The 23,704-nt window shown below is 39.3% G+C and overlaps 1 protein-coding gene across 8 annotated transcripts; it reads right to left on the bottom strand.

Moving 5' to 3' along the window:
* Positions 1 to 1,761: 1,761 nt before the first annotated feature.
* On the bottom strand, positions 1,762 to 22,359 carry MLF1 (myeloid leukemia factor 1). 8 transcript variants are annotated; one of them, XM_053390374.1, is made up of 10 exons: positions 22,200 to 22,359; positions 17,341 to 17,494; positions 12,731 to 12,772; positions 12,564 to 12,608; positions 11,498 to 11,542; positions 6,962 to 7,048; positions 6,448 to 6,576; positions 4,954 to 5,113; positions 4,599 to 4,731; positions 1,762 to 3,954 (listed from the first exon to the last, which is right to left on the bottom strand). In XM_053390374.1, exons 1-10 carry the CDS (start codon positions 22,244 to 22,246, stop codon positions 3,840 to 3,842), a joined length of 957 nt encoding a protein of 318 aa, XP_053246349.1. In that variant the 5' UTR covers positions 22,247 to 22,359; the 3' UTR covers positions 1,762 to 3,839. The 8 variants fall into 8 exon arrangements, with proteins under 8 accessions (XP_053246349.1, XP_053246352.1, XP_053246351.1 ...); XM_053390377.1 differs by lacking the exon at positions 11,498 to 11,542 and having other exon boundaries at positions 22,200 to 22,357; XM_053390376.1 differs by lacking the exon at positions 12,564 to 12,608 and having other exon boundaries at positions 22,200 to 22,357.
* Between the last annotated feature and the right edge of the window lie 1,345 nt (positions 22,360 to 23,704).

Genomic DNA, 23,704 nt, shown 5'->3' with positions numbered 1-23,704 from the left:
GTTCTTTGAGAAGGAACTGATATACTTTAGTTCAGGGGTCGGCAACCTAAGGCCCATGGGTCACAAGCACCCCGTGGGGGTCGTTTAACAGGCCCATGGACCCCCACCACCTGCTCAGTTGGCTCCCATGTGCCACACTAAACCAGTGCAGAGCAGAGTGGGGACCGCCTTCTGCGATGCTGGCCGGCTTCCCATTGGCTGCAGGAGCTTCCTGCAGCCAATGGGAAGCTGCGCACACCTCCGCGATGGAAGGAGAGCTGGAAATAGCGTTTGCTCACGCGCACACACTCCGGCCCACTGTGGTGTCTGCGGGACCGTGAACCGGCCCAAGCCACAAAAACTTTGCCAACCCCTGCTTTAGTTGTTTTTTTCAAGTTTAAGATTCTTGAATATTTGGGAGGTCAGCGTAACTAAGCAACTCAGGCCGCGAGCCAAATAATGCATCTAGCCAGAGACTCATCAAGCTTCACTACTCTATGTTTGGCACTTCTAAATTGAGAATTAAAAGGCTGTACAGAATGTGGAATGCCACAAGCACATGCAGCACGGCTAGGACTTTGGAGGATCTTTCATGGGGGACAGTGAAGAGAACCTTTTCAAACTAAAGCTTTTGCTGACAGTTTGATCCCAGCCAAAAGTTAACTTTCCGAGCTTTAAAGATTGCTGTAAAAAGATATGTTCATCCCGAATCAGGAAATGTGTTTTAAAAACTTTGCAATTACACATAAGCTTGGCATTACTAGTATTGGTAACATAAAACTGCCCTTTATGTATGAAGTGGCAAATATAAACTAACTGATCAACTAGGTAACTAAAGTAACCTTGTGAAAGGCCAGGAACCACAGACACATGGAACTTAGGCTTTTATCATTGCCAACTGGGAGAACTAGAGGGGTAAGGAAAAATTTGAACTGGAGGAGTTCACTCAATCACAGCACTACTGGCATCTGTTATGCAACTCTGCTTCTGAAAACAACCTCAAAAATTTCCTTTATTCTTATGGTCATAGACCAATGAGCTTGCTGAACTGAATGTTAACTTTGCACCGTTGTTTTATAGCAACAGAGGTAGGGGAATTACTATAGATTTCACTCAAAAATCCAGGTAACCTGGCCAGGAAAAGTGGCATTATGTAGAATACCTGCTGTCCTATAAATGTGGTTTAATCCATGTTGGAGTTCCCTACATTAAGAGCAGGGAAGCAAACTGAACAGGTGGCAATTTTAAAATCTTTGCACTTCTTAGCTTGATTACATGCCAGCCATAATCCTAAATGGTAGGTTAATAAATCAAGGGATTTATTTCCACATCCCAGGGCAGAATCGTGTTTCCTGGCAGCATCTACTAGAGTCTATGAACCATCTTCACTAGTTTTAGAGAGCTAGGCTCCTATTTTAGGGAGCTAGTGGTTTATGGACTACAATTTCAGCAAACAGAGAGTTGCATTATAACAACATCTCTCCTACCCCTCCTGCCCAGAAAAAAAGAAAAAATGTCTGGGGAATATAAGGGTGTTTACAACAGCATAGGTAAATTACAAGCTTGGGAAATGTGATGCTAATACTCGCTTTTCTTAAAATACAATCATGCTGTTCCTCAGATATCCACTATATAAAATGCCTATTCCTTAGCAGAAGATGTAACTCTCACAACTAGATGACAAGTATAGCATTATGTTGAATAGACCTTTATTAATAAAGTGGCAAGTGTTATTCATGAACTCTCCATTAGATTCATAAATTTTGATGCAATACTAGCAGCTCAAATAATGAGTATTAGCCTATTGTTTATACAACATGAAGAACATACATACATATAAATGTCATGTGCAACTTTAAAGGGTTGAGTAATTGGGTGATAGCAAGTGGTAATCATACTGAGAGTAGACCTATTGAATCAAAGGATCTACTCACAGTATGATTTAGCGGATTATCTTCTACGATAACATGCTGAAATTTAATTAATTTGAACTTTCCTTTTTGTACCTTCTGTTAATTACCTAACACACAACAATGCAAGTGTCGAAAGTTCAAGAAACTATACAAGAGCAATATTTGAACTGGCAAGCCTTAACCAAACTTGTAGAGTAACTCATTACTTCACTTAATTTACAGCTAACTGGCTGAATATGACCATACTTGGAAAAATGCTTTATGAAGTCTGATCTCTAAAATGAATGGGAGCCTCCTGTATATTTTTCAATGAGGACACATCTAGCAAATCAGCTTCTTCACTGTTCCCTAAATCTAACAATGGATTTAAAATATGCCTAACTCAGTGTTGGGTTTAAGCCTAAAAAGCAAGTATGTCTTATTACAATTTTTTCATCAACTACAACAACTTACAAGAGAAAAAGAGAAGAAACCAACCAATAGAAGAACCAAATAATAATGAACAAGCAAGAGGGTAAAGTATGATCACAAATGAAAAGAAGAAGATGCAGAGCATTAAATTGTTATGTGTAATATTAGCTAGAGCCCTCAATCACCATTAGTGGTTTTTCTGCATTTTTGCTCCCATTTTGAAGACTGAAGATGAAAAGGGCTTCAGTGGTCACTTTCTTTGAATTCCTACATGCACTACCAGCATCAAGTGGCCACAATTTATATATCTTAAAGGGAATTATTAGCATTATAATATAAGGAACTGTAATAATTAGATAGTGAAAGAAAACCTACTTTATTCAACCACAGGGGAAACAAACCAGTACAATCCAATACATAGAGATCCAAGTGAGTCATGTTGAGAAATTTAGAACCCATTTCTGGAGCTTCTGTAATGTCCCAATGACTTAAGTGCAGCAATTCAGATTCTTCGTGTTCTTTGCCCCCCGAAAGTCTTATGGGGTCTATTTAGGCAACCTATATTGATAACATCTGAACAGCAATCAGATGCAACATGGAAACTGGATCAAGTTAGTTCATGGTTTTTCCATTCACAATTCATTTAAAAGCCCATTACATCTAATAATTAAATCCAGAAACTGTTTTTCCTTCACAAGAATGTGAACCAATTATACTCTAGGTTGTTCTCTAGCTCAAGTATGACTCCTAACTTCAATCTGCCCAAAAGGTTAGAGCTCGTTTTAATATGTAGGACAGTAACTGTCTCGTTATAGGGAAGAGGCTAGTAACATGCATTTTAATCTTAGAAAAGAGCATGGTAGAGCTGAAATAGAGGATTATCTTTCAAGGAAGCAGAACAGCCAACAATTTATGAAATAGTTGTTGTGTAAAGAGATATGCAAAACAGAAAAATTGTGATAAAATTCAATTTTATTTATGCAGCTTATCTAACTTTTTTTGCAAGGCTCATCAATATTGACTGTTACTCATCAGTATTGACTAGAAGTGTAGTATACATGCTATTTCGTAAAGTATTGCTTAATAGATCTAGATACTTCTTTACAATGCTTTAGACACTGACAGATTGGATCTTCACCAAAACTACACCCGTATTTCTTGAGTTAAAAACTGCAGTTTATTAACTGTACTTCCTTGAATACATGTACATGTAGCTGCAATGATACATGTTTTGTTTTTGTCTTTTTGGCTCTACACTTGCTGGAGCACTGTTAATGCAAACTATTTGCTTTGACATTCTGCCTCATACTAAAAAAAAAAAAAACCTCCATAAAGTGCTTTCCAGCATCAGTGTTTTCCTTAACTACTCTCAAAGCCAAATGTTACCAAGGAGCTGGAGCTATCACAAACATTCAATAGTCAAGAGAGCAAAATTCACTACTGCTAGAAACAGAGAGCTTGGTCTTAAGTCGTTGATCCAGAATTATTGCGTCCTCCGAAGAAATAGCCTGATGACATGAAAAGCGACACAGCAATTTATTTTTTGCTGGTTTTGAGTGGAACATGTGATCCCTTGATATTGAGCTTCTCCACAGAAGGTTTAGGCTTCCTGGGTCCCTCAATGGATACCCTTGGGCGGGGGGTCTTCTCTCTAAAATAGTATTTAGAAAGATGGAATACTTGATGTTTGGGAAACAGGTTAGGAAAAATAAGGGCAGTGAACTCTCATAGTCAGATAACAACCAAGCAACCGCAAAGGCTATACTGTATTATTATCAGTTTCCTCACAAAATTAGAAGGTGAAACCTGGGTTCAAACTCTCCCTCCTCTCTTTCATTTCATTTAAAGAACTACAAGACTACTGCTTAAATCAATATACACCCATAGGTAAATGCAGAGACTTTCCTAACGGGAGAGGGAGTGAAGTAGCCAGATACGACACAGCCTTTCCCCCCCAGCCCAATTTCCATTCATCTTAATCCATGCGGGACCATTAAGTCAATCCCTTGTTTCTTCCACAGGCTCTTTTTTCAGAAGGCTCTTCTCATGAAGGTGTCAAACTGAAACTGGAAAGTTCAGGATCAAGACTGGGTCTCCCACACCTGCAATCCAGCCGCAACACAAGTGTGCTTGCATGGGTGGTGCATCACAACACTTGTCAACAGCAGTCAACAAATGTAATTGCACAAAACTGTCAAAGCACAGTAGACATCTACTTCAGTGAGAGCATTCTGACATTCTTTTTTCTTACAGAAAACTGGGAAAGCAGTGCAGCAAGACAACAATGATTTATACCTCCTTGTTGCATCTTCCTTGCTTATGTGATGGCTGTTTCTATGTCTTGGTGCATCTATACCATTTCTTATTCCTGAGGGTCTGTACTTCAGAATCTCCTTCTGCCATTGTTCATCAAATGCATGAGCTTCATCTGTGCAACAAATGAAATTTTAAAGTGAGCCTCCTTACTTGATGCAACCAGTGCAGGAAGTGTTTAAAAGTAGTATATCCCAATACCAAACACGAATAGGGGGTGAAGTGGAGAGAAAACATCCATACTAAATTTTATGTATATGTATGTGCACCTCTGTAAAACATTGGCAGAACTGTGTTATTACAAACAAAAACCCATGTAAGCCACAAGGTTTCTTACCTTCATCTAAATTAACAAATTCTTGATTCAGTTCCTCATCACCAGTTTTGTTGTTCTTGGCCTTCTGAACAACATGAGCACGATCTTGAATGTGATGACCAATAGACATTTTTTCAAGCCCACTTTCAGAATCTTTAAGTGCTTTTCTGGTTTCTTTAATCTGTACACACACACACAAAATTAAAAAGTCACCACTGAGAAACAATATTTTCAATCAGTATTTTGGATTTCCCTTTTCAAGCAAACTGTGCAAGATTATGAACACAGTGTATGCACATATCTTGTCTCTGCTGTAAACGGGGAGTGAAGTGAAAAGGAAACAGCATGTCAAACATACAACAAATGCTAACATCTGAACACAATATAGAACCAAACACAGTTGGAGCTTTACCTTCATTTGTACTGCGGCAGTTGCCACTTTGAAGAGATAAGCGGCTGTTCCATTTAAAAAACAGCTTGTTTCTTCAGCAGCAAGAACTGATGCAGCAAAAATAGGGCGGACAAGGCAAATACCCAGTTGTGTACTTAATTCACTATTACTTGCATTCACTATTACTTGCTGAACTATGGCCACAACATGCATGTCTATGCTCCACACAAAAAAGGAGCTGGGATCCTACCACCTCAAGGTCTTGATATTATTCTCTGTTAGAATGGTTTCAAAAACCACCAGAGCCTAATCTAAATATAGCCTGTGAATGGACCTTTCGGCTACAGAGATAAGTGTGTGTTGGTATTTGCTACATGAAAGGGACACCAACTATTAGTATGTCATGCTAACCAACTTGAAAATCTTGGCTTCTGCTTATCGGCATGCTCATAGGTATATTATTAGAAGCTTTTTGATAACCAAGTGCTGGCTAGAGCTCTGAAGTGATCTGCTATAAGTTATTTTCAACAGCCTTCTGCTTATATATAATCATTCATGAACCTGACTTCAGGGTTCAAATTCAAATTTCTTAACAAAATTAGATGTAACAGCTGTGAGGAAGCCAATGAAAGGGCATCTTAAGCATTATATAAGCATTTAAAAGTCAAGTACTTGGTCTGAACAGATGACACCTATTTTATGCCACTGCCAGTTATTTGTAGCATTGTAGGATATATTCATGTGTATTGTTGCTTAGCTTCTTCAATGTTCCTCTTCAACTAATCTCACTGATAAATGCCATAAGAAGCAGTAGGCCAAGTTACACAACACAAACCCATGGTTTGGCACTATGGGATGAACTCTATGCTTACAAACTCACTTGTGCCCACCACTTAGTTGTCTACTTCCAGCAAACCACAGCAAACCACATCTAAATAGAGTTTGTACTTGCTCTGCAAACCAGGGTTGTAAACGGGGTTTAAAATGGTAAAATTACAATTTGTTATGAATATGAAGATTTACAAAGCTTATGCTCCCTCTACATTATTACTGCCCCATCCTTCATTCAAAGTCCGTTGATTCAGCTCAACGGGGAACCCCCAAACCCCAAGAGACTAACTTACCCCTCCTGGAGCCACACGTGTCTGAGCTGAAGCCTGGAAAACCTTTGGAGGTTCATCACCCTTCTTGGAATAAGTCATCACTGAGGAAGAACTGAATGAGTGACTATTTGGATCAAGTGCCATTTTATCCTGAAGTTAAACATAATAAATGATTAAGAACAGCGTAAACACCAAGACAGGAGTCCATAGCAGAAGCCTAGATTTAATGTTGTACATTGTTCCATTTAGATTAGGAAAGGAGAAAATCTTATGGGACTGCAACTCTCTCTAGTCTTCAAAATGCCATAATGGCTGTCCTAAGCCTGCCAAGTGTTCAGAATGACTAAGCAGTGAAGCCATTCACTTGGAGAACAGAATTTAGAACCACGCTTATTGTACATAACAGCAGATTTGTAAGCAGCCACTTGCTTGGACACCTGAAGCTTGTAAAAATACACTCCAGGACACCATATGAATTTAATGAAGAATCCTTGTGTAGTTTTTAGTTTAAACATTAAGGAAAATACCAACTTACAAAATTTCTGTGCAATTCCATCATACTGTTTCTCATGTTTGACATCATTCTGTCCATTGCAGAGAAATGATCCCTGAAATCCATGTTCTGGCAGAAGAGAATTGAAAAGATAATTAGAGAGAAACATACATTCACCATGAGGTTCTTGACACTGTGTGTGTGTGTGTGTGTATGCAGACAAATACATTTTTACTTCTTTGAAGGGCACACCAGAAGAAGGAAAGAGACCACCTTTAATAATCCCCATTAAAAAAAACACAAGCGAACATTAAAAGCAAGCAAGAGTACCAGGGTAAAAAGTACGAGTACAAGGTACTGTGTGTGAGGTGGTGAGCACATGATGCTTTTTAAACCAAGCATTTTGATTTGATTTGTATCTGTCTTTTCCCCTCTGCAGATCTAATAGCAGCTGGGAAGCAGGGAGTAATTCAGAGTGCAGAAAAGGCATTAGTTAGAAAGGCTTAGGCACCTTCTTCCAAAGCGACACTTCCCCAATTTCCAAAGCAGCCCTGTGGGGTTTCTAATTAGCAAAACCAAAACCATGGCAGATCCCATGTCACCTCTAGTCTGGCCCTTAGTCTACTAGAGAGGAAAGTGTGAGAGGCTTTTTGAAATACAGTTCTCTAGAGGGATCAGAAAGGCTTTTCTCATTAACCTCAAATGAACTTGGTCAAAGGATGGACTGATTTCATGTAAGAATTTTTAGGATAGATTTCCCAGCCATTGTAAATTTCTGAAATCCTACTGCACAGTAACTGCCTGAAGTAACTATCACAAAGGTAACTAAAGTAATGTTGGAAAAAAAGCGAACTCAAAAAATGAAAGCCCCCCACAAGTGAATTTGAGAATGTTGCAAGGTATTAAAAGGCAACACCTTGTTACTGCCTTTTTTCTTTTTCTTTTTTCTTTTATACAGTAACATTATGTAGTTATTCACTGGGGTAAAGGGAACAAAAATTAATTACGAGTGGAAGGAAAATATGAAGAAGAGCCGCGGAAGGGACATGGAAGAGACTTGAGGGCCTCGGATATAAGGACACCAGGTTAATGCGCTAGATAAATGGGACAAAAAGGACTGACAAAATCCGGAACCAGGAGAAAGGGACGCTGGATGAAGTTTGGATTGTTTTACTTGTTTTTCTTTTATCATTAGGACTGTTTTAAAATAATTGATGAATGTTAGAAAAATGTTGAAATGGAACTACTTGGTTCTAGTAAAAATGTTTAAAGAATTAGGTTAATGGTATGGTTATGAGAAGTCGGTCAAAATAAGATATAAGTTTTAAGTTTCAAGGTTTGCTATAAGACAAGATGAAAATAGATTAAGATAATGTAAGGACAAAATATTATGAATTATGGATAGGATTTGCTGTGATAATTACTAACCAGGATACAAGAAAGGGGAGGAGGAGGAGGTCAAAGAAAGAAGGTAATGAAAGTTAAAAATTTGAGAAGGATGGATGTATTTTTTCTTCTTATTTTTCTGTTTTGCCTTTTTTCCTGTTTTTTCTTTTGTATAATTTTAAAAAATCTTTAATAAACATTTTATAAAAAAAACAAAATTTAATTTTTTTTTTATCATTAAATGCTAAAAAAAAGCTGCACTCTTTTGTATGGACTATTTGAATTGGCTAGGCCTAGATCAGGAATTTATGAGTTGATGAAAGAATCTATGACTCAGATTCCAGTCTATGATTTATTATATGTAATTTAGGAATAAAATTTCACTTGCTGCAAAGGAGAATATGGTCTGTTGAGAGTGCACAACAAGTAGGCTTATATGAAAGACTGTTGACTTGGCTCCAGTGTCTGTTATGACTTCTCAGTTACCAAGGCTTCCGTTTACACAGATACCATTTGTCACATGCATTCCAGCCGATGGATTACTAGCACAAGACACATGAAACATTAGCAGAAGCATGCAAAAGCCTTTATAGGAAGTAAACTGGGCTCACTGAGAGGATTAATGTAAGATATAATGGTGACTTTATGTAGTGGAAAATGCAGGAAAAAAAGCGAGGAGGTGTAAGTTTGGCTTTACGCAGCCAACCCTTCCTGTGAGTCCTTGCAGGAGCACTCCTGCCCTTGAGAGTGGCCCAGTTGGGGCTTGATTGCCCAGATTAGGAGCCCTTATATGCACAGGTGATGGCTGTGGAGACATCCAGCCCCACCTGGTTGAGGCAGGTACAAATAGTGCAGGGCAAAGTGGTTGAGGAGGAAGAGGATGATGGACCAAACACTGCTGAGGCTTCCCACAGTTGGATCTGGTGGAGGGGGGAGAATTGTTTCTTTGGAACTGTTCCTTTGTGGTTATTTCTCGTTGTAAGAAGGTTTACTATTTGAGGGGTTTTTTGTTGTTGCTGTTTGATGAGGTTTTCCTATTCTGTTCAAATAAAAATATATTTTTCTTCATAGACCGACTACAAAAGATCTTTTAAAGAACCTGCAGTGTTAATTGGCAAAACACTGTGTGCCAAAAAGCTTCACATTCATTGGCAATTAAACCCAAATTCTGGGCAGAACTGTGCACATCTTATATTTGCTTGGTATAGTCTATGCTAGGCTGCAAACATATCTGTAATTTTTGAGGAAAGGCCCAGGGAAGCAGAAAGAAAGTGAAGCAAATAAAGAAATGGCCAGGGAAATTGAACCTCAAAAACAGTAAATGGTATACCTTCCAGAGAAAACAAGAAGCTGTGGTATTAACTTCCAAGCCATAATTTCTGGAAGCTTCATTAAAGCATCTCTGATTATTTAAACTTAAACAGACAATGGTACCCATACATTTATAAACTGTCTCCTGAAATTATGTAGACCAAAAAATACAGTTTTTCTTATAAGCGCAATGCTCCCTGTATTCCATGACCAGTGAATCCACAACCCTGTGGAATACACTCGGATGCAAAACATAATGTGGAGAGACAATTCAGACTGATAAGAAAATTATTATGAAAGGTATATATTCATATCTCTTACTTCTTTCTTCCTTTCTGCTTTTATTCTTTTTTTTTTTTGCTCCCTCTACATAAGTTTCTATATTTTCTTTATTCCATTTAAGTTTGTGCATTTGGATTTATGTATATGTGGAAAACAATCAATTTTTAAAAAAAATTTAGCTTCAAAATTATAATAGTCCTAGGCCAAGCATAGAAAGAAAAGGAAGCAATTTTTCAAGCTCAGCAAGAAGTCAGCAAAAGAATGCCAACAATTAAGAGTCAAAGTTGTTAGATAAGCTTGTGAAGACAACCCAACTTCAAAGCCTGTCCCAACCACATTTAGCTAAACTGTCTCCCTAGCTTCAAGTAAAAGGCATTGTGAGATATCCATTCTACACTTAATGGATTGTGAGGGAGGAAAGAAATCATTTTACTGCTATTTATCTTCTTGCAAGCAGAGAACCCATTGAGTTCAAATCTGTACTTTAACACTGAAGAGGGGACCAGACCATTAAAATAATTAACATTTTAAAAAACAACTGTTTGCCAACTGCCAGGACAATGTTACAAGGATGGGGGGTGGATGGTAGATGTTCACTGCTTCTTTAAAAGCTATGTGAGTGCTCCTATGCTGGAATAAGCCTGCAAAATAGCAGGCTAAATACCACAGAGCAGCGCAAGGCACACGGATGCGGAGAGTCTCGCTCCTCGCTAAAGGTAGGGGTAGGCAACATTCTAGATGTTGTTGGACAATTCTCATCAGTCCCAGAGAGCATGGCCAGTGGTCAGTGATGATGGAGGCTTAGTCCAACAACATATGGAGGGACAAAGGTTCCCTGCCTTGAGTAACGGTATCACAGACATTATCACACTCCATAGCAACAGCAGTGGACATGCCATCAGGATGAAGGGCAAGACGTACTTTGAGCAATAGAAGAAATCAGTAAACAAACAAACAAGTTTTTCCAACTTGAATGCTGGGAAAATGTGGTGCCTCTATAATAGAAGTACTACTTTTCAACATTCATTTGAAAAAGGTCTCGGAGGAAACCCAAAGGCGGAAAAAGAGTCCTTAAAGAAGTTTCTGGGTATCGACCACATTTCACAGAAATGTTATTCAAGGTCAAAGGAGAGAAGCCCATGTCATTAGCATAGTAGACCCAAAGCAGAACCAGCCACTTGCTTGATATAGTGCTATTCTCTAGCAACGTAACTTTTTGGAACGTGCACTATTCTATGCATATTAAAAGGAAATAGCATGAGTCCAATAAATAACATTCTAGACCTCTCTCAATGCAAACACCACTACTGTACTCCCAATTCATTGTAACGAAAACAGTTCAGAGACTTTATGGAAATCCTGTGTGTTTTTACCGTTGTGGCAATTTATTTCATGCATGCAGAAAAGAGAGATGGTCTTGCATATTAGCATAATTTCAGTCCACACAGGAAGTTTAATAGTTAGTTCACAAATGGGTGGAGGATTCTAAAATGCATTTCACAAAGCTTACTGCATTGTGGGAGGGGGCAGAAACAGAACCAGACAGACATGCCCACATCAGCAAAAAATTAGAAACTTGTGTTTGTTTAGTATACTAACCATGCCACCAAAACAGCCAAAAGGCATAAGGGGGGAACTCATTGCCTGAAAGAGAAATACCAGCTCATATAAATCACTGCATTAGTGCTACTGTCTAAAGCAGCCTTCGCCAACCTAGCAACCTCTCGATGGGAGACTACAACTCCCATCAGCATGGCAAAGTCTGGTCTAAAGAATGAAAGCATGCAGAGTACATTCAGATTGTGGTTTTTCATGAAATCATCTGCTGCTATTTGCATAAGTGGCACAGCTCACACTTTTTGCCACTTAGTTTACCTTCTAAATTTTGAGTGACATTTTCACCTTACTGAAGAGGCTGTATGTGATATTGGTGCAGGCAAATGTCTTGTACCATCATCCTGCCTTGTCTCCTTTTTTACTGGAACTTTTGTCACCCCAACACTTGAGTTTTTAAACTGTTAAATTTCAGCATTGTAATCGATCACCTAGGAATTTCATAAATTTCCAGCTGCAGATTTAATATGCTATAAACTAACTTAGGTATGTCATAATCCCAGAGCTCAGCTACCTCACTAACCTGTCTTATTACCACTGGCCCATTTGAGACAATTTGGGACAATTTGGGGAGCAGACCAGTGCAAATGGAATCGTGCAAATTCAGAATTGTTCACACAACAACTTTTAAAAAACTGAACCTACACTTCCAACGGAGTGGAAGAGGAAACTTGTATGCAGGAGATGTATTTTTTAATTATTTATATTTTATTGAAAACATTTCAATTAAACAAAATAAAGTGAAAAAGACAAAAAAAGGAAACTAAAGGTGCATAAAAATACAACAAAAAGAAAATAAAGAATGGAAAGAAAAACACTAATTCCATACATATTTGTCAAATACAAATGTATTTAAATGAAATTATTAATTTAATCCATATACATTTATTTTTAACATGCTATATTTTTTATAAATGCAGAAGTATTTTACGGTTTCTTCTGGAACAGAGAAGGACCAAAAACTAAAGTGAATACTATTCTGGATGGGCCCTTAGGACAACAACATGCTTATATCACCAAGCATTAGAGATCTGTATTTTAGTATACTGACCATGCCACCAAAACTGCCAAAAGGCATAAGCGGAAAACTCGCTGCCTGAAAAAGAAGCATCAGTTCACGTAAATCTGTATATTAGTAACATGGTTTAAAGATTAAAATACAGAAGGAAGGCATGCCCAGATCACCAGAAGACAGAGTTTAGCATTTAGTATACTAACCATGCCACCAAAACTGCCAAAAGGCATAAGGGAACAGCTCGTCTGAAAGAAAAATATCACCTTATGTGAATTGCTGCACGGTGTGTCAGATGGTTCAAATTAATAGGGGGGGGAAACTTAAAACTCCCTAGCTCAAATTTAAATAAGGCACAGCATAACCAAAACAATGAAGGACCAAAATAGATGTGACGGTGGCAGCCATACTGTTTACATGTAAGCAGGGGGTGGGTTTAATTTTTACTACTGGAGGGATAAGAGACAAACCCTCCACCACATAATCTTCTTATGATCCATTATCCAAACTCCTCCCATAACAACCTGGATCCATTATCTGAAGTGAACTAGGCTGAGTGAACAGTGCCATGGGCAACAAGCTACAGACAAGTAAGACAAGAGAAGCAGGATTATTCCATTCCTCTCACCCCTATGCATCCCTTTTGATGCTACAATTAGATGCCCCCCACCCCTGCTTTGTACATGACCAGGGAAATGTGAAGAAAAATGCCTGCTTCTGTCACATCTAATGTGGTCCCTGAGATAGTATAAACTATGTTTAAATTGAAAGTGCCTAAGTTTGAATACATGTGCTTTTGTGTACCAAAGTATTGCCATGTACCTTTAAGTTCTGTACAGTACTTTACAGTTTTCCTGCTTTTCCAGATATTCAATTCTATTTATTTGCAGGCACGATTAGCCAGTTCAGATGGAGAGAAGTTGATTAAAACCAACAAATCTGTTCCTACTCAACAGATAAATTTTGGTAACTAAATTTCAAAGAGCTAGAATAAACTGCAGGTCACAAAAATTAAAATAAGTGATGCAGCTACTCTGCTACAAGCATTCATTTTATGTAAAAGCAAGAGATTAATGTAGAGTTAGCAATGAAATACATACATATTCTCTAAAATATTCATAGAACCCTGGCGTTAAACCAAATCATCTCTCCCATGTCAGCAGTTTCAAAGGTCATTGCAAAGAAGTTCTGAGTAAATCTATCACCATATACAGAATGGTCTGACTTATAAATCCACAGTGAAGAAATTATATGCTAGTACACACATATAAATAGATGATGCTATAAACACCATCTAATATGAGAATTCAGCCAACTGGTCTTGAATATCTCTGCATGAAAAAATGATTGGAGAGTCTGGATATAAATCTGAATTCCCCAAAGCATGCATGAAAGGTATACTTACATCAAGCTATCACATCAAAATGTATTTTACTACAATAGTCATTTTGTACTTATTCATTTAACACTATGTTTTACAACGCAAAGGCTCATGGACATGCAAAACCAACTCTGCCCATCTATAACCTACCATCTCTATCTCCTTCATTCCTAAAACTCATTTATTTCTATCCTCATGTAATCCCTACTCCTTTGTTTCCCCAGAGTCAGACAACAGTAACTTAACTTTATTTTGGAGGGCAGGAGGAATTCAGACACACACTTGGAAAATCTTCCCAGCACTCAACCAAAGAGGAGTATTTATTCTGGTAAGTGATGCTGCCACAGCAGCCTGTTTTGCAATATAGTAAAAAGTAAGTAAGCTTATGCACATTCAATTTGTGTGCATTCAGCTTTACGTGCTTCGCCAAAAAAAAAATATATATCAAAAAAAAGGGGAGCAGAAAGGGAACAGGCATCTAGGGGGGAAAACTTTGGCAATCCCACCCACCATTGCACCTCATGTATTTTGACTATATGCAGTTTTGGCTTTAGGTGCAATCCCCAGAATGTAACCCCCACAAAAGTTGCAGTCTTAGTGTGTATTGTTTGGCCTTCCACAAATACGGACTAGAAGCTTTTTAGCAGCAGCTGGAATAGTGAAGGTTGCTCGAACTGGTGTTAAGATTAATCTCTTAATGAAGGAATATTTTTAACATTACATATGACCAATCCCAATTAGACTACTGACGGCTGCAAAAGACATGGGTTGATTTGTGTTAAATGGGCCTGATTTTATTAGGAGAAAGGAAAGGAAATAATAATGCTAAATAACAGACAAAAGCAATACGTGGAAGTAACATAAGCTCACATCATTTCAGAGGGAGAATCAGTTTAAACATTACTCTTAGAGAACTTGATTCTTTCCAGGTTTCTACACATGATGTCCTTGTAAAATGAATGCAATAACACACAGTCTGTGTAAATCCAAGAACTAATAATATGATCAGGTGCAGAGACAGTCATCAGCACAGCAGCCTTACTTCCTAAATGCAAAGCCCCTCCAGCTGAGTAATTCTATCCCCCAGTCAAACTCCCACTGCTTTGGTGTATCCTTCTGTAACTGGATATATTGAGACCTAGGATTGTTTTCAACTCCTAAAAAAGCATTGCACTCTGGTTATAAACTGCAGCCCCTTTGTATGCTTATGCTTGAAGGGCTTATTAGGGTCCCCCAACACACATTATAATCCTAAATAGCATTCTTACAAAGTTTGGGGTTTTTTTAGACCATAATAAGTCACATACAATATACAGTGTTAAGATACATAAAGTCATTGAACTTTAAAATAAGCTACCATGTGCAACCGAGAGTGTTGTATGTTGACACTGTTTCAGCGGCTGTCAACTAACATGATTTTTTAAATTTATTTGTTCAAAACACAATGCTAGGCTACAACTCTCATCATCTTTGACCATCAACCTTGCTGGCTGGGACCAATGGAAGTTCAAAGTTCAAAACATCCAGCAGGCTACAGATTCCCCAGCTCTGCTACAGAGAAGTTTTAAGACACGACTAAATGACTAAACAACAACAAAGCATATAGACTGGTCCGCATCGAATACTTAAAAAAAATTTTTTTGCCATTGCCAGAAAAACAAGCTTGTAAAAAACTTGAATGACTGAAAGAACTCTAGTTAGAAACAGTGCTTAGGCAGTCTCTATGTGTTCCAACAATTGTTGTACCAACTTGGCCCATCAATTTAAATGCAATTGTTTCAGATAGGTGAATTGAATTGGCATACTAACAGATACCAAGTATGTTTATAAGGAACATATTCTGGGCCCTTTTCTGTTCAACCAGGTCAGAATAACTCCCCGATTTCTGATCCGTGTAAGATATGAATCTCGACAGCCAAAAAGATTTCTACTGTCCAGTGTAGAGTTGTGCAATGGTTTAAGGTAGCTCCCCAAGTTCTAACGTACTCTTAGATGTGCAATATGTATGACAGGCACTCAGAGCAAGAGTGTTTGGAATTTGTTTTTTAAGTAATAGCAAATAAAATGTAAGGGCTTTAATGGGGGTGTTTGCATTGCTCTATCTGGTCTTTTTCGAAGACAAATGATTAGTTAACTATGTATTCTTTTCTGAATTGTAGATATAAGCCTGTAATTCAAGGCAGGGGTGGGGAACCTCTTTCAGCTCAAGGGCCACATTCCACTCTGGGCAACCTTTTGAGGGTCACATAATGTCATTTTTTTACTTCTGTACAATACACTAGTTTATGCATACATTCCCACACACCCCTGTATCCTCCTGGAGACAAGCAAGAGCCATTATCAGAGTTTGGGGAAACATTCAACTAAATGTAAGTTCCCAGGCTTGCAATTGCAACAAAAGATGGAGAAGCCCAAGTGCATCTTTGCATATCTGATTAAATGTTTAAACATTTGCTGAAAAGACTGATGCTGCTCACAAAAGCAGAACTGAATCTGAAGCAAACCCAACTGTCACGTTACAAATAGAAATGCTTCTAAACTAGAAGCACACGATCCGGTGGCTACCCTGCAGGTGACAGTTTCTGCTGCTGCTAGCTTTATTAAAGCATCAGTTCCCACTGTATAGTTTACTGATCTTGGCACAATTCCACACCCCCTGTGGTTATGTTACCCATGAATGCAAATTCCACAGGCTTAGTTTTGACACTAAGTAGCCAACAGAAGATATTGTAAAAGTCAACACACCTAAATAAAGACAGTCTTCCAAACCCCAGGAACCAAAATAAAAATGTAACCATCACATTTTTGAAGCAGAAATATTACTTTATCATTACATAAGTGGATACCTTGTACAATAGTTAATATATAAGTAAAGCAAAACGTATTACAGTTACATATTTGAAGTTGCTATGTCTATTAAGTTTCCTGTCAATTTATTTAAGTTCTTTATCAGCTGATGCCAAGACTTGCAATGCCAGCAAGACTGCAACCCTAACCATGTCCATTCAGAAGTTAAATCCTTTTGAATTCATTGGGGTTCAGCGTTAGGATTGCAGCCTTAGATGGAATATACTATCACGTCACTAAGCATGATGTTATAGTACTGTTACATGTTTGCATAATCAGATAAACTTAAGGATCAATGTGCCAACTAATACATCTTTCTACAGGAGACAGGATCAGTTAGAATGCAAGTTTCAACACATTAAACCTTGTTTAATTTATTTGCTCCATGAGTTAATATTCTAGTTTTTGGTGGTTATTTACAAATAGAGTTAAACATCATTATCTCTAATTTACATGAGAGATGCACCTAGAGTAAACTGACTGGCCCAAGTACCAAACCATCAACTGGGGGGAGCGGGGAAGCAAGCTGAGATCCACCATACTTTGTCACTGATTTCAGGTAATCTGCAAGACTATAAAATGACATACCTTGTGATTGTCTCTCAAAGCAACCTGAGAATCAGGACGTCCTCTTTGATGTAGAGCTCCTTCCCCACCATCTTTAATTGAGAGAAATGGATCTCGTCCAAAAGGTTCAGAAAAGAAACGACGCATATGATCATTGTGTGCGGCAAATGGATCCCTGAAGATAATATTAAAGGGGGGGGGGAGAGAAACAGCTCATATATAGCCATGCATTTAGAAAAAACAGACAAGATTCCAAGGTGTAAAACTGCTGTCTTGATGGAGAAAGTGCAGTGTTTACCCTACTTAGGACAGCCACAGCATACTGCTGTCTTAAATTAAAATCAATACACATTTCACTGTTACACAAAGAATATTAGGAAGTGGCATACTCAAAATAGTGACTCATACAGAGTGGCAACATGACATCCTCTAAGGTCAGATAATTTTGTAACAGGTAGAATGGGTTCATTCAATATTATCACTCCTAATACAGACTCACAGCAAAATTTATTATTCTTAAAGGAAGCCAATTGAAAGGCTTTTAGAGCTTTATAGGAGTCTAAACCATTTCTCTGAGCATGCAAGTAGTTCTTCCAACTGGAAGTGGTGTGTTCTGGCATGCACTTTAGAAATGACTGAGATAGTGTATATAATTGTTTTGTCCTTGTCACCTGAATATGCATCATTTCAACATGGAAACAGCAGCCAGTCTGTTCTCCTATAGATTCTCCTATAGATTCTTATCCCTTGAAAAGAGCTTAGTCTGCATAATTTATTTATTTTTTTAACAGAAATGCTTTATTAGAACAGATGGTTCAGTACAAGAGACCAGCCACAGCAGATGACTGTAATATCAAGAGTGAGATAATACAGAGAACGTCTTGGCTAACTAAATGCACAGGACTGTCTTTTGCAGGAGGGAAACTGTTTCTGCACCTGTCTGTGCTATTCAGGAAAAAACTTGGCAGGACCAGAAAACATTTTGACTGAGATCAACTAGAGCTTCCCTGGAACAGCTGCTTGGTCAGGGAGACATTTATAAAACCAATTTTATCCTAGACAGTATTTCTAGCTTGCCAGATCAAGATCTCTCCTTGTGAGGCTGAGGAAGCTTTCCTATTAGTACACAGTTTTAGAAATTAGTTCCAATGTGAAGTAGCCCTATCCACTTGCATGATGATCTAGTCTGCAATGTCTAGAATAGCACTTGCTATTACAATTTGGATTAGACTCTGAACAGCTTCCAAACCAGACAATGGTCAGCCATTATGGCTACTAAAATAACAGAACTGCACAGGCCCTACATGGTGTGTGGGTGTACACACACTCACTCACACATTTTGTAATTGTTTTATTTTGTAATAGTTGGGAGCCCTGAGTTTTGGAAAAGAGTTCATAAAATTGTGAGATTTGAACTAGGAGCTTCGTAGTTCACACTTCCTTTCCCTGTACTAATAGGATTCTTTTTATCCGACTACCATTACATGTTGACAATTTCTGTATAGGACTTTGTGCATTGCTGGTCTCAGCATCCATCCATGGTTCTATTGCTTCCCACATTCCATAGCATGGGTTCTATTAACAGGCACTCCCTCATGTCACTCCAAATGCAAAAGAGTAGGCAGACAATAAAGAAACCAAAACAAACATCCTGTAGAGACTATTCCCAAAACGCTTTAGTGGGTGCTTGCTATGCACTTTTCAAACTTAATTTCTGCTAAATTGCAAAGGAAATTAGATGACTAGTAAAAGAAACTAGGTGCAAGATTAATTTGAGGCTCAGAGTCAGTAATGAACCCTTTGGTCCCAATCCAGCAACACTACTGTGGACCTTCTAGAAGTGGAGTATCCACAGGCCAATACTTTTGCTTCATTTGCACCTCCCATCTATTTCTTCCTAAGCAGCAGCAAGATACGTTTAGACTTCTACATGAAGACTAAAAGGACAAGATTGTGGTTAAGAAGAGGGAGGATCGAGTGCAAAGGAAAGAACCTGCCTGTGCATGCAAGCCTTTGGATCAGTGCCACTGGATTTCAATACAGTAGGAGTTGGCTGCAGAGCTGACATAAAAGCTGAGAACCTTGTCAAGGACTTTAAAAGAGCAATCTAAAAAGTTGCTGACACTATGTAAAATCATCCACAAGTTCCATTCAGATTTCAAAGGATGTGTGACCTTGTACAATTTTAGCTTAAGGGGATACAACAGAGACAGGATTGGGTGTGTACTAACTAAGGGAGTTCCCAAAACCAAAACACCTGCATATACAGTGTTAAGAAAGCATTAGGCCTCCTGAATCCAGCTTAAACTGAGCTATATAATCAAGACAGATTACAACTTTTAAGTATGGACCTAGGCATGAAGATGGCCCACTGAGTTATATAACTTCTGTCTGGGCATTCTTCAAGCAAAAGCTAATACTGTATCAGAATTGGGTTTTAAACCCATTCCGGGTTTAACCAGGCCATAAAAGTTAAAAGGTCAACCACAAACTTGCTACATAGGTCGTCCCCCACCATGTCAAATGCTGAAGTTATTTAGGGCTGCTTACAAACATGTAATTAAAGGAAAGTTGCAGAACTTCAGATCCCATACATGTTGAGTGTAAGCCACACAGAGCTCAATTAAATATACAGAGGATCACAGCCTTATTTTTTTTATAATACCTATCTACTCAGGCTTATTTCCAGGTAAGCCTACATAGGATTGCAGCATTAAAGGATGACTATGCAGTGTTTACTCAGAAGTAAGTCCCACTGTGATCAATGGGTTTTATCCCTAGAAAGTGTGTTTAGGATTAACCAGATACAATGCCTGACATATATAAAATTTATATGAACAAGAAGAATGATTCTCAGGTGCATTTGGCCTAGATTACTGCAGGAGAAAAGTAGCATTTTAAGCTATTTAAAAGAACATAAATCCTTTTTTCTCCCCCCACCCCATGTTCTATTATGACAGAACAAAATGAAATACGTTATATATCATTTCCCACAAATTGAAGGAAATGTTTAAAATAACATTTGTGAAAAAAACAGAGACTTTTTAGGTACAGAGATTCCGAAAGAGCAGAAAAGACTATTTATGTATGCGACAACAGCAGCAAAGATATTACTGGCCTAGAGTTAGAAAGAAGATAAAGTTCCAACCAAAGAAGAATGGCTAATGAAGATGATGGACTATGCCGAAATGGCAAAATTGACCAGGAGAATCAGAGACTGGGATGAGAAGTAGTTTAACAAAGAACGGGAAAAATATAGAATTTATTTAAGAGAACATTATAAACAACTAAAAACTTTGGCAGGATTAGAGTAATACTTGTAATGTACAAAACACAATGGAAAAAGGTAATACTGTTGTTAGCAAATTAGTTAAAATATGGATAAGCTGAAAGAAAAAGGGATTGACATTGAAAACCAGAGAAGGGGGGGTAGGAAGTCTAGGGATTCTGAGAATCCTAAAAGTGAAGGTAAACGATATGTTTAAATTGTAATATGTTATGTACAACTCAATTTTAAAAATTATATAAAAAAAGAAAAAAGTTTTATGCCTTCTAATTTTCAGTACTTACTCAACATAAAAAAACTGAGTTGCAAAAGGGTCATTAACTGCTTTCTAAAAATGTCTTTAATTGGTGTTTTTCCTGCTGTGCACTTTATGCTATTTCATGCTACTGGAGACCACATGTTTTTTATACTGCAGAAGTAACAATAATAAAGGCAACACGTTAAAAGATGCTAGGCTTCTGAAAGTAAACACAGAAACAACAACCACTTATTATCTGAAAAATAAAAATAAAAAACTCACAGCGTTTTAAAAAGGCTTTAGAAAGGCATCCCTTTCAGCATATCAGCACAAAACTTAAAAACTTCTTGGGAGCAAGAGAAAATAGGGTTGTTTATATAGGTGCCATTTTCAGCACCTTGGAAACATGGGACTGAACCCCTTTTACTTCCAGGTCCTGAGAACAGCACTGCTCACACCAAATCTTAGCAAGGCACCAAAAGAACACTCCAACCATTCTTTTCCTGAGGAGGCCAGTGGCTCAGTTCCAGAACTCTGGGAAGGCTTCAGACACACACAACACAAAAAGGGGGGGGGCCAGGGGACCTTTAAAAACCAACAGCTTTATTGTAGAGCAAGCTTTCATGAACTACAGCCCTCTTTTTCCACTGCACGCCTCAAGCAGGCATAACACAGTTCCGTGGGAGCAGAGGGACTAGTCTGGACTGGATCCAAACTTCACTTAGTTGAGCTTAGGGTCCCCCAAGGAAATCAACGAGGCCACAACGCAGTTATTATCGGTTCGATTTCAAGGGGTGCAAGTTCAGCTAACTTAAGAGCATAGCTGTCAACTTTTCCCTTTTCTTGCGAGGAATCCTATTCGGAATAAGTGAATTTCCCTTAAAAAACGGGGAAAGTTGATAGCTACGTTTAAGGGCCTGCACCCAGATCCAGCGAGGACATGAAAATGCAACCTTTTTTTATTGCACCGTCGTAACGGGGGCGGGGAGGCAAATTCTGCTGAAGTGAATAAGAAAGGTAAGGGTGGGGGGAATAGTAAGAGAATCCAGAGACCTTAAAAGGAGGGGCGGATGAATTATTGTTGTTTTTGAGTGGGCCCCCCCACACCGTCAGGCTTCGCTCTCTTTTTTTGACACGTCTGGGGAGAAGGAACGTCAGAAAACGATCGGCGGGGGTGTGACAAGAAGAGGAAAAGGCAACGGAGAGATGCGCATCCCAGAGGTAATGTCTCGGGGGCAAATGGGGGAAACGCCAACGCCGTCTTCACCGCCTCCCTCCGGGCGACGCCGTAAGGAACGGAGCACACCCCCCCACGCAGCCCCCCCTCATAACCCAGGCCGACCCCCGCCCCCTCACCGAAAGAAAGGATCTTCCTCGAAGATTCTGGACCAACCCCCGAACATGGCTCCGGCTCCTGAGGCGCCTCTCGCGCTTCTCCTTCAGCCCGCCGCGTCCCGCTCGAGGTCTTGCCGCCGCTCGCGGGCCTCCCCTGACGACGGGCTCTAAGGAGGCGAACCGCCCGCTCGGCCGCCACGCCCCTTCCCCCTCGCCACGCCCCTCTCGGAACCCTGCGCTTCTCTTTCCCATTGGCCCTGGCGAGCATCCAACATGGCGGCGGGCGACAATAGGGCTGGAATGCTGCCATGGCAACGGGCTCCGAGGCAGGGCCTCCCCGCTGGGGCCCGGCTGCCTTAAGTGGTCTTCAGTTCGCTGTTCCGCCGCCGCCCCTCTCCCTCCGCCTCAAAGTTCCGGCTTCTGGGGAGAAGCTTCCCTTCATATGGGTATCGCGGTGCCAAGGAGGCAGCTTCGGACTGCGCCGAGTTAACATGAAGGCTGCCCACCCTCCTTCCTTCCTTCCTTCCTTCCTTCCTTCCTTCCTTCTATCCATCCATGAGAGGTTTTTTTGCTTTTTAAATAAAATTAAAACAGGAGTCTGATATAACAACGAATACATAAAAAGCGTACACATTTTGCAAACGAAAGAAACCAGCAGCAGTTTTAAAAAGCAGGATAATATATCTGAGTTAATTGTTTTATTAATATGTAATTTAAATTGCATGCTGCTTTGATGCATTTTCCAACTCTTATAATTTTTGAGAGGCGGCAACCAAATCTATATACAGCATTATCAGAATAAATTGTTTTATTACCACCCCGCACCTTTCCAAATGCAGCTGCATCATGGATTGTTGTTGTTTAGTCGTTTAGTCATGTCCGACTCTTCGTGACCCCATGGACCAGAGCACGCCAGGCACGCCTGTCTTCCACTGCCTCCCACAGTTTAGTCAAACTCATGCTGGTAGTTTCAAGAACACTGTCCAACCATCTCATCCTCTGTTGTCCCCTTCTCCTTGTGCCCTCAATCTTTCCCAACATCAGGGTCTTTTCCAGGGAGTTTTCTCTTCTCATGAGGTGGCCAAAGTATTGGAGCCTCAGCTTCACGATCTGTCCTTCCAGTGAACACTCATTTTGACACTGCTAAATTCAGTGTCCAGCAACCCATCTTAACACTCCAAGCACTGAACACTTAACTAAATCTAGGAATTGTTGGTGTCTTGCACCCACAAACTCTGGCACCCCCAAACTCATAAGTAAGACATGGTTTATCGTTCATTTCCCCCGTTTACTTGACAAAACTAAGTATTGGATTCTTGTGATGGCAGCGGAAATATGATCTGAATCATTAAAGGAAGTAAGCTGTCCTGCTTTAAATGACATAATCATAAATGACATTCCATTCTCAGGGCTCAGGTGATGCAATATGTTTGAAAAAATAAACAATAGCTAGACAAGTATGTGTCCTTAAAACAACCTTAAAGTTACCTCCTTTGACAGAATGATGGCTCAGGTTGCCCAGCTGG

Source organism: Podarcis raffonei, chromosome 5, assembly GCF_027172205.1.
Source record: "Podarcis raffonei isolate rPodRaf1 chromosome 5, rPodRaf1.pri, whole genome shotgun sequence".
Classification (NCBI taxonomy): domain Eukaryota; kingdom Metazoa; phylum Chordata; class Lepidosauria; order Squamata; family Lacertidae; genus Podarcis; species Podarcis raffonei.
The sequence above is the reverse complement of the archived record's forward strand: the minus strand, read 5'-3'. Positions and strand labels throughout refer to the sequence as shown.